Below are 10,963 nucleotides of genomic sequence, written 5' to 3'. Positions count from 1 at the left end.
CCAAATCTGTCCACAGCTTGTGCGAACAGAAAAAGGCGGGGTGGGGGGGAGAGAAATCAACAGTGTTAGAGGGGGGATGAGAGAGCAAGGGAGAAGTAGGCAAAACTGCCCTTGATAGCTCACTGCCATTGATGCAGTTTCCAATCATGGCACACCTGCCCTATGCCACTGTGCGTATGTGTGTGTGCATGGGGGAAAGAAAATACCAAGTAGGGCGCTCAGCAGCGCAGCAGCCACGGAGGACAGCCTTGTAAAAAACTCACATCAATTTTCAAAGCGACAACACGAAGGTAACCCTTTGAGAAAGTGCAGATTTTTTAAAAATGAGAAGCCGAAGTTCTCAGGATCGGAGGAAACCCGCTGCTTCCGAGCCCCAGGAGATCATTCTGGGATTCCAACGAGGACCGCTGGCACGGACTTCTAGGCGAGCCGATTATAAGGATGTGGGGGAAAATGCCCTGTTAGCATTCGCTTGAGTGACAATGTGCCGCAGTACGAACGTTCAACAACTGTTTCGAGGAGTCTGTTCTTAATGTAGAAAACTAGGAAAACTAACAAAATATGCTGGATGGTCATCTCCCCTTTTAGAGCCCATTAGTGTCTACTGCTGTCACGGAGGCTGGAGTGGAGGACCGAGAGGTGGTAGCCGAAGTCTTCTCTAGAGCTGGACTTGGGACTCCCTCGACTGCTTTGAGAGCGGCTGCTGCAGATCGGCCTGTGGGTAAGGGGAGTGGTTTGACCTGGCTGTGCAGGCCTTGCCCGCAGATTCGATGGTGTCTCTCCCAATCCTTGTGCTGGCAGAAGGAGCCACAATAGCGGGCAATGTTGCATCCGCTGCACGTCTCGCTGGCTTTGCGGCCACAGTTCCAGCAGCTCTGGCAAAAAAACAAAAACAGCAACCACCCTTTTAAATTCATTCGCTGTTGTTTGCTTCAAAGATGACCAAGATCTCCAGGGAAGGCACTACACAAGATACTGCTGCAGGCACTGGTAATGGTAAAGGTCCCCTGTGCAAGCACTGGGTCATTCCTGACCCATGGGGTGATGTCACATCCCAATGTTTCCTAGGCAAACTTTTGTTTACGGGGTGGTTTGCCAATGCCTTCCCCAGTCATCTTCCCTCTACCCCCAGCAAGCTGGGTACTCATTTTACCGACCTCGGAAGGATGGAAGGCTGAGTCAACCTTGAGCCGGCTACCTGAAACCAAGTTCCATCGGGATCGAACTCAGGTCGTGAGCTGCAGTACTGCACCTTTACCACTCTGTGCCACGGGGCTCCTAACTGGCAACGAGGAAGCCATTTTCCCTCCCAAAAATTAGATGCGCTTTACCCTTGATGTGGAATGGCTTGCCAAGCTCTTACCAAATGGAAGCCTGTGTACTGCATACATCTACTGAACCCATCATAAAAGAACATCATTAGCAATCCGTACCAAGTTTCCTCCACCAAGTTGTAACAATAACATGGATCCTAACACCCCCCTCCCAACCCCCCATCCCAGTTTCTGCAGCATTTGTCCTCTGCTGTGGAGGGTGGTTCTCTGTTGCAGAGAATGTTCCTCTGTGGCTAAGGTCGTTCTCCTCTTGCAATGAGAAAGAACCTCGCACTGGAGGGAACATACTCTGCAGCAGAGCATTGCGTCTGCAACAGAGGCAAGCTCTTTGGGAATGGCAGAAAAAGTTCGGATCCACGCCACTGTTTAATAAGCGACCCTCCACCGATAAGCCATATGAGAGGTTTCAATTATCTGGGACGTCTTGAAACCCCTGTCAACTACACAAAAACCATCCCCAGACTATGAATTCCACCTTAGAAGTCAAGCGCCAGGCGACTAGCAAATCAGGGGGTGGATTTACAGGGTGACCAATTGGCAATGATGGCAAGAGGCCAAAGCTGCAGCTGGTCTCAAAGCAGGAAAATCAGCTTGTTGTTCATTTTTTTAGTGAGTGTTTTTCATTTAAAAAGAAAGAAAAGAAGCAACGGGTTGAAATTAAATCAAAAGAGTTTATAGACGGAAACTCTTTTGATTTAATTTCAAATTTCAATTAGGAAGAATTTTCTAACAGTTAGAGCGGTTCCCCAGTGGAACAGGCTTCCTCGGGAGGTGGTAAGCTCTCCTTCCGTGGAGGTTTTTAAGCAGAGGCTGGATGGCCATCTGTCAGCAATGCTGATTCTGTGACCTTAGGCAGATGATGAGAGGGAGGGCATCTTGGCCATCTTCTGGGCATGGAGTATGGGTCACTGGGGGTGGGGGGGGGAAGGTAGTTGTGAATTTTTTGAATTGTGCAGGGGGTTGGACTAGATGACCCTGGTGGTCCCTTCCAACTCTTATGATTCTAAATAAAGTGTTAGGGATGGGGGGGGGGAGTTCCTACTGTGACAAAACATCTACACTTTACAGGTTACCAGTGTTTCTGCATATCCAGAAGGTAACACTTAGCAGTGCTGGAAACCTCTTTCAACAATGTCACTACAGACATTCTTCCTTGGGCAACTGTTCCCATGAAATGTTAGAAGGGGGAAATGACAACTCTCAAAAGTCCAAGAAAACCATCACATCTAAAATAACACATAAGGATAGCGGAGGCTTACATCAAAGAAGACAAGATAGTTCCATGCTGGAGACAGGAGTCTTAACACTTTGAAACTTAAGCAATAATGAACTTTTAAATTTAATACGGACAAAACACTTGACAAGTCTAGGAGAACCATAGGTACCTCCTGAAAATCTTGCCTTGGGATTTCTCCTATGCACTCCAAAGCCTGCCAGGGATACTTTTTTGGTTCCTTACCTCCGTAGACTCCTCCTGCTCATTGATCACTAGGAAAGCATCCTCGGTTGCCTGGCGCTTGGCATCCGCAATAGTCTGCTCCATTCGGGCCCTCTCAGATGCAATCATTTCAAATGCCTTCTGCTCTGCCTCTGCTACCGCTTTCTGGACTTCAGACATGGCCTGGCGCTTCACTTCATTCACAGCTTCTTCTAAAAGAAAACAAGAGCCTCATCAAACAGCTTGTCAGAGAAGGCAAAGGACAGCGTGGAGCAATCTGCAGTCTGCCTGATAGGAACGCAAAGATTCTGTATGCCCTTCAACTCGATTTGGGACTTACACCTTAGTCAACTTCGTGGCCAATAGGATTAAATGGTAAGATGGGCAAATGAGGCCAAAGGCTGTGAGAACATAAGTGGGACCCACCGCCTGCTGCATCTATGGAAGTGATTTCCAGTGGGACCCACCAGATGTAGATGCCGACACTGACTGCTGTTTGGCTTCGAAATTCCACGGTCAAAGGGGCAAACAGTGGCAGGTTCATCTGGCTGAATTTGTTTGGAGGCTTTGACTAGTATTACTCTTCAGGGGAGGAAACAGCAGCATTATCAATAAGGGTCTCCCAAAAATAAGTGCCTGCCTGCTGCCAGACAGAGGAGAGACTGGTTTCATCATGGGCAGAGCTGTTACCACCTTCTCTGTCCCCTTTTCCACTCCGATGATGGCTGGTAGGTTTTGTTGTTAGGTTTTGTTGTCAGATTGGATGGAGCTTTGTTTTCTATGTGTGTGGATTATTTCTTTTCTTTCTTTTTCTTTTACTCTGTATGCTACTTGGTGTCTGCACTGAGCAGAGAAAACCAGGTTAAAATACCTAAATTAATAAGCCAGCCAGCCAGCCAGCCTGTGGTGTATAAGGATTTTTATCTGGTCTTGTATAATAGTAAGAACACAATTCTCCTCCGAAAAGCCTTTCAGCCCTCCCGACATCATAAAGCAACATCTGGTAGATTTTAAAGGATGTTTTCAAAAACTCTGTCTGCTTGTGAAGATCTGTGATGTGCTATTACAGGCTGCTAAAAAAGAACTATGGTTGAAAGATGTTCAGCAACTTAAGATGATTCCCCCCCCCCCCAAATGACTATATAAATTTGCATCCCAGATATTAATTTATGGATGAATTTATGCTAAGGTATTTACAAAGTTGCCAGAGAAATACGAGTAGCTTTCCTGGATTTCTTTCTTAAAAGATTTGTAGTGGTTTTTAAAGGTATACTTTTTTAAAACTGCATGATTCTGTCTCAACTCAGGTTGGTATTTGAAAAATCTCTGTCCCAGAACATCCCACGAATGACAGTGTGTGTGTGTGTGTGTGTGTGGAGGGGAGGACATTCTTCCAAACAAGACCTCTTCAAATACATACCGGCTTTCTTCCAGATCTCTTCAGTGACATAGCCGGCTGCTCCTGACCTGCTACTAAACTCACGCTGAGAATCTGCGGAAAGAAGGGTTGCGTCCACAGAATTAGACACTGAAATATCCCTCCCACTCTAGCTACGAGAACTGATACACAGCATCTGTTCAGCAAGATATAGTGCTGAAAGAAAGGACAGAGTTAATTGCTTAAACCAAGCCAAGAGATTTCTGCAGTTAAGAGTGTTCACCAAATGGCACGATGATAAATGACCGCATTTAATTTAGTGTCCTACATAATTTATCGCACAGCACAATCCCATTTCCATCTCTTAATACTTCGTCATCGCAGGCTATATTTATAAGTATCCTGTCAGGCATCTGCTTTGTCCTGCTGTAGCGAACATTAATCCGTGCTGATGGCAGCCGGCATTTTACACAGCATCTTGCATTTTCAAGAACTTCAGACAACTGAAGTGCGCGCTACGTTTTGTGGGGGTCGGTCACTTGAGAACTGGAAAAGCAGTGCCCGCATGGAAAGACATGTCGGGCCAGAAACATCAAGATCAGCAACGAGAGACAATGGGGCCGAATGTCCAGGGCTGGAGCCTGTGGATCTCTTCTGTTAGGGGTGGTGCTTTACTTTGGCAAAAGGAGCCTTCCTCGAACACTGGACAGCCTCTTCTGCTGGAGGGGAGCGCCACTGCCAACTGAAGAGACCTGCGGGATCCTACCCTACATTCTCACTTTGCTCACTTGCTAGAGGAGACGACTGGGTACCAGCAGGCTGGGTTGCAGTGACTATCCACTATATAAATGTCAATGCACCTTATCCATCAATCTGGAGAAAGCAGAAGCTGAAGCATTGCTCAGCTCTGAACTAGACCTCCACTCTCATTTTCCCTTCTTGCCCTCTGCAACACACACACACTGCTGCCATTACTCCCCTGCCCCGATGTTCACTGTCAATCTTACTACCCACTTCACACCTTCTCTCTACATCTGAACACTCACATTAAGCCAACTTAGTTATGCCCCTAGTTCAATTGTGGAACTCCCTGCCCCAGGATGTGGTGATGGCTGCCAACCTGGAAGGCTTTAAGAGGGGAGTGGACATGTTCATGGAGGATAGGGCTATCCATGGCTACTAGTCAAAATGAATACTAGTCATCATGCATACTTGGTGTCTCCAGTATCAGAGGAGCAAGCCTATTATATTATGTGCTGTGGAATGCTGCAATTGTCTTGTTTGTGGGCTTCCTAGAAGCACCTGTCTGGCAACCATTGGAACAGACTAATGGACTTGATGGCCTCTGTCTGATCCATCGCAGCTTTTCTTATGTTTTTATGTGCTTATATTTTTAACTATCACTCTTCTAACTTTCCACAAAGCCTTTCCCCTACCACCATCCAGAGCCTTAGCAATTCCATGCCTTCTGCTACCATGTTATCCCCAGGGACACTAGCTGTAACTTTTCTAGCGCTAAGCAAAATGCTGTCAGTGGCAGTTTTATGGTTCTAAAGTATGAAGGGCTAAATCCAGGAGTGCCCTGAAACCTTGGGCAGAAAGAAGCTGTGGGAGACACTCCCTAAACGAATGTGACTAAAAGTTGTAAAGCTGCTCAATTTCTAAATAACAATTAAGTGCCGTCAAATTGCAACTGACTTATGGCGACCTCTCATGAGGTTTTCATAGAATCATAGAGTTGGAAGGGACCACCAGGGTCTTCTAGTCCAACCCCCTGCACAATGCAGGAAATTTACAACTACCTCCCCCACACACACCCAGTGACACCTACTCCATGCCCAGAAAATGGCCAAGATGCCCTTCCTCTCATGAACTGCCTAAGGTCATAGAATCAGCATTGCTGACAGATGGACATCTAACGAGGGGCATACACTTTCCAATTTCCAGGGCGGGGGGTGCTGGGGCTGGGCCAGAGGCACGAGATGAGCCAAGGTGCTTTGCCATTGCTGTATTATTTCCACTACTGTCCCCCAGCACTGTTTCCTTATCTTTTTTACACTTATGGCAATGAAAACTTCAGGAGAAAAAAAAGCAGACACAAGAGTAAGAGTCTTCATATAAATGACTGGCTGTGGATACTGAGAAAATTTCCAGTCGGGGTAGACAAGTTCAAGGATTACACAGCTTCCTTTCCTCCCATCTTCTTATCCCTGTGTTTGCGGAGTCTTGAGAATCCCCCTCTAAAGACCCTTTTGCTTAGCCCTGACAAAGCTTCCGTTTGTACCCAAGAGCTGAACTGAAAACAAACTCAAGCTAACAGAACATTTCGTGCACATGCAGAAGCCTGCTTGAAGAAGAAGAAGAAGAAGAATTGGTTTTTATATGCCAACTTTCCCTACCACTTAAGGAATAATCAAACTGGCTTACAATCACCTTCCCTTCCCACAACATACACCCTATGAGGTAGGTGGGGCTGAGAGTGTGTGACTAGCCCAAAGTCACCCAGCAGGCTTAACATGTAGGAGTGGGGAAATAAATCCAGTTCACCAGATTAGCCTCCACCGCTCATGTGGAGGAGTGGGGAATCAAACCTGGTTCTCCAGATCAGACTCCACCGCTCTTAACCACTACTTACAATATGCAAACACTACTGAACTAGGAAAACTCATATTTCTAAAAAGGTGACAGAGTATTGCTGTCTTTACTATTTAAGAGTGTAGATCTATTTTGCAGAATATGAAAGATGGCACCTTCGGCCCCAACCCCAATAGTTGCCCTTCTGCCCAAATCATACTTCTGGATTTTCCGATCTCTTCTTATTAGGCTCACGGATCCATCAAGAGATAGAAAGAGATGCTACAGTCTATTCTTCATTTTTTAACTTCAAGCAAGAGAGAAGTGACAGCTGGTGCACCACAGTACCCTAGATGTGAAGAAGTTACTAGTAAAAGGCTTCCCTGGGGCAAAAGCTACATGCTAGGAGCATGGAGCGTAGAGGTTATGTGGCCTCTTTGTGCTTTGCCCTCTGTACATTTCCATGCATTGCGCTGGCACCTGGAAGTGGAACCCCAGCCTGGGGAGAAATCTTTCCTGGCAGCTGCCATGCAGCTGGGGTAATATGTAAACAGACTGGGGGTGGGGGGAGAGAAAATGGGGAACCGAATATAAGAACATAAATTTAATCGGAAATGCAATTTGCATTCTGCGATTATACACATTCCTTGTCCATGTACTGAAGTGCGGTCCTCTACGGAGAGTGGGAAATGAAGGTCCTCTACATTCTCTGATTTTTTTTTTAACCACCAGGGTTTCTTGGATCACGTGCGTATAAACTTCAGGGTTCTAGCTCATGAAATGGCAAATCTAGCTCATGAGAGGCAAATCGGCCACTCAGCGATCCGATGTTTTGGTGGGAACAGAGTGGTGTGTGGATAACTAACTGTGGCACTTGGCAAGCTAATGTTGGAGAAAGAACAATCTACTGATTGAGCAAAGCCATGTTAAGCTTCAGTTCTACGTATGCAGTTCTGCTGAAAAATAATGATTGCACAGGGGTCACTGAGAGAAAAATCTGGCCTCCAGAACTTTTATTACGAAGAGGCAATAGTTGGTTTACTTTGTTTTGCAGGCACATGGATAGCAATTTCATGTCTTTCAAGTGCATATTAGCTTTGAAACAAACACTGCTGGATGTTGTGTCGGTGTTCAGAAGCTTCCCGGTACTGCTTGATAGAAGCTCTGTTGTAACACTAACTGGAAAAGTCATTCCAGCCCAGCAGCATTTTCTTACCTGGCAGCAAAATGCTGTCTTTTGATATCATTATCCTGTTTTAATCTGGTGCATTTTATTATTGCTTTTTTCTGTTTGTTGAAGTTTTATTTGTTGCTTTGTTGTTTTAAACTGCAAGCAGCCTCAAGTATATTTATATAGAAAGGTGGAACATACGTATTTTAAAATAAGTAATCTCATCCATTTCAACATATTTCCTAAATCTGAAAGCATGGATTGTTATAAATTCTAGCGAAAAGGAGACAATCGGAAATGGCCTGTATATGTATGCCCATAACTGAACGAATATAAATACCTTGCAAGTACCCTATTTTCTTTCCCCTTGGACAATTCTGTGTGCTTCGTTTCCCTGCCGCAAATACAAAAGAAGCTTACAATTTTCATGTATCTGTTATTTCGGTATGAAATTCCACCTGAACAACAGCTGTCCTAACTTCTGACATCAGAAATATATTAATGGGAGGGGGGAGGCATCCTGCCTGATTTTGTAGCAAACCTACAAGTGGCAGTTAATTCCTCCGAGCGTGCTATGTAAGCACTGGTCTTGTGAAAAAAACTTGGCATCTTTTAAGACTACTTCCTCTTTATGACACAGTGTAATAAGAGTGAAGAGCTCAGGTTCCAAAACTTACCGCTGCTGACCGAATCCGAGCTCCCCGGGCTGTGCTGCCTCACGATTAATTCGCTCCCTCCTTTCCGTGGCTCTGTGGTCTCACTGCATCGTCTCTTCCAGTAGTTCAGCTCTTCCCTGTCAGCCTCTTGGCAACGACGGAGGACAGCCATGGAGCGCCTGGTCTTCTCCACCATTTCCATGATGCAGTTCAACGCCTTTGAGAAATATATTGCTTTAAACTAACACCCTGCTCTTACATGGGGTTTCCACAGCCCTCCCATACAAGGTACACATCTGCTTAACGTCATCTACAGAACCAGGTTCCTAAAGCAACTTACTGTACCCTACTAGAATGGCATTTTTAGATTGAGTTAGAAACTGTGATACCCTTGCAACTTTGTAAATAACGAAATGCCAAGTAAAACAAACTACTTTCAACTCAATAAAATAGTACAACTCATGCTAGACTCTTCCCCTTAAGCATGTAGCTTAATTTTTGTGTAAGGATTTTTTTTTTTTTATATATATATATATATATATATATATATATATATATATATATATACGCGCGCGCGCACACACACACACACACACACATATATACATATATATATATACACACACACATGCATCAAAATGTGCAACAGTGTCCAGGAGAAGTTACAGCATATGATTTAGCTGATCACATAGTTTGGCTTTTAATGCGTAGTTTCAGGATAACTTCATACATGATTCACAATCAGTGGATGGGTTTTGCAGCAAGACAAATATGTAATCTCCTTTTTTCTTACACAATTATCTCCGTCTAGAGAGCTCAAGTATGAAGTGGATCCAAGTCTAATTGATTTCAATGGGACTTCATGTTTGGCTTGCTCTTCATTGAAACTATTATGTGGAAGTATTTTTCAGAATATTTCGGGATATTACAACGTGTTCCAAATCAGGAGATAATACCAAAACTGAGAGTGCATTTGTTCAGCTGTCTGTCTGTCCACGCAAGGCAGAGGATATTAAAACCATCTAAGTAAAAGGATATTTTCCAAGTTTTCAAAATACAGTTTTCATGACAACTTCTCAAACAGCCTCAGCTTTGCCTTACAGACAGAAACCCCATACAGAAATCTGTATTGGCCTTTTTCAACTTTTGTAATACAGGAATTCTAGGTGTTCCTCTTATATACTTGCATTACTACAGGCAGCAAAGAAGTTGGTTAAGAAAGACACTGACCATCTAGTAATGAACATTTACAGACCATTTTAAATTTCACCGCACCAAATGAAATACACTGCACGTTAAGCCAGAACTGACAATTATAAACAAACACCTTTTATATTTGTTGGTTTTGTTTCACCCTATAATAGGGACTCCTGATTCTACATTCAGTTGCCTTTGCTGAACTGGGCATACGCACAGGTTTTACCAGGGAGTTAGAAAGGAATGGGGAACTCTGAGATTTCGTTTTTGTTTGCAGCTTTTACACATTACAGCCATATAGCAAGCCATTTTCAAACAGATTACAGGGCAAAAGCTTTGCCCATCACATCCCACGGGCCTCACTTCCTCTGCGGCTCATGCCAAATGCTAGACTGAAATCACAGTCCCTGCTGGGAGGAGAAATGCAATCTTAATGGAGAATCTGAGAGAAGCCCTTTGCCTGGTATAATCCTTTGCTGAACCATTGGGGCTACTGCACCACATGCTTTAAAAATCTGCTTCAACATGACAATTCTGCCATATGTAAAAAGTATTTTCTGTGGAGGGAGAGTGTCTTGCAAAACTGCAAACAGTGAAGCAGTCCATGTAGCCCAGTACTGCCTATTTGACTGACACAAGCTCCCCCAGATTTCAGGAATAGAGAAGGTTTTTCCTAGCTCTCACACCTAAGATCTGTTTAACTGGAGGTGCGAGGCACTGAACATGGAGCCCAATGTGGCCCCTTCATGCTAAATGAAAACTGAGCTGTAGCCCCTTCATGCTAAACAAAAACTGAGCTATAGCCCCTTCAAGCTAAATGAAAACAGGATTACACACAGGCCTATTTTGCTGTCACTTTATCAGTGCTGATCTCACAGAACTCACTGTGCAGCTCATGTTAAGAGGAGCTGGAGGCTGTGCATTCAGGTTCCTTACATGGTCAAGATGCTTCCATTCATCAGCCCATTCTCTCTCTGTTAAGCGATGATCCACGAGCTCATCCTGATAGCCTCCGTTTAGTCCTATTACACAAGGAGAGAAAATTGCTACATCAGGTATGCTGACAGTTTGATGCCACACCGAGAAGAAAAAAGCCACATACACTGGGACGTGTAACGCACTGCAATATCAGAGGGCGGAGGGGGCTTGCGCAGGCCCTCTTTTCTTCGCGCCCTTGTCCGCACTAGGCAAGGGCTGAATTCCGTATTTGGCATC

At 44.7% G+C, this 10,963-nt stretch overlaps 1 protein-coding gene across 6 annotated transcripts in view; it reads right to left on the bottom strand.

Annotated features, from left to right (window-relative positions):
* Positions 1-469: 469 nt before the first annotated feature.
* Positions 470-10,963, bottom strand: part of CBFA2T2 (CBFA2/RUNX1 partner transcriptional co-repressor 2) — a 95,901-nt gene continuing 85,407 nt past the window's right edge. For 3 of the 6 annotated variants that reach the window (XM_056844413.1, XM_056844418.1, XM_056844417.1), the window contains exons 7-11: positions 10,634-10,770; positions 8,573-8,768; positions 4,193-4,264; positions 2,794-2,984; positions 470-875 (exon numbers count right to left, since the gene is read on the bottom strand). In XM_056844413.1, the coding sequence (XP_056700391.1) occupies positions 585-875; positions 2,794-2,984; positions 4,193-4,264; positions 8,573-8,768; positions 10,634-10,770 (887 nt within the window). In that variant the 3' untranslated portion in view covers positions 470-584. The remainder of the gene's footprint in view (positions 876-2,793; positions 2,985-4,192; positions 4,265-8,572; positions 8,769-10,633; positions 10,771-10,963) is intronic. The other 3 variants (XM_056844414.1, XM_056844415.1, XM_056844416.1) reach the window with 3 other exon arrangements.

This window comes from Euleptes europaea, chromosome 2 (assembly GCF_029931775.1).
Source record: "Euleptes europaea isolate rEulEur1 chromosome 2, rEulEur1.hap1, whole genome shotgun sequence".
In the NCBI taxonomy this organism is placed as follows: domain Eukaryota; kingdom Metazoa; phylum Chordata; class Lepidosauria; order Squamata; family Sphaerodactylidae; genus Euleptes; species Euleptes europaea.
This window is presented reverse-complemented; position numbering and strand designations above follow the sequence as displayed.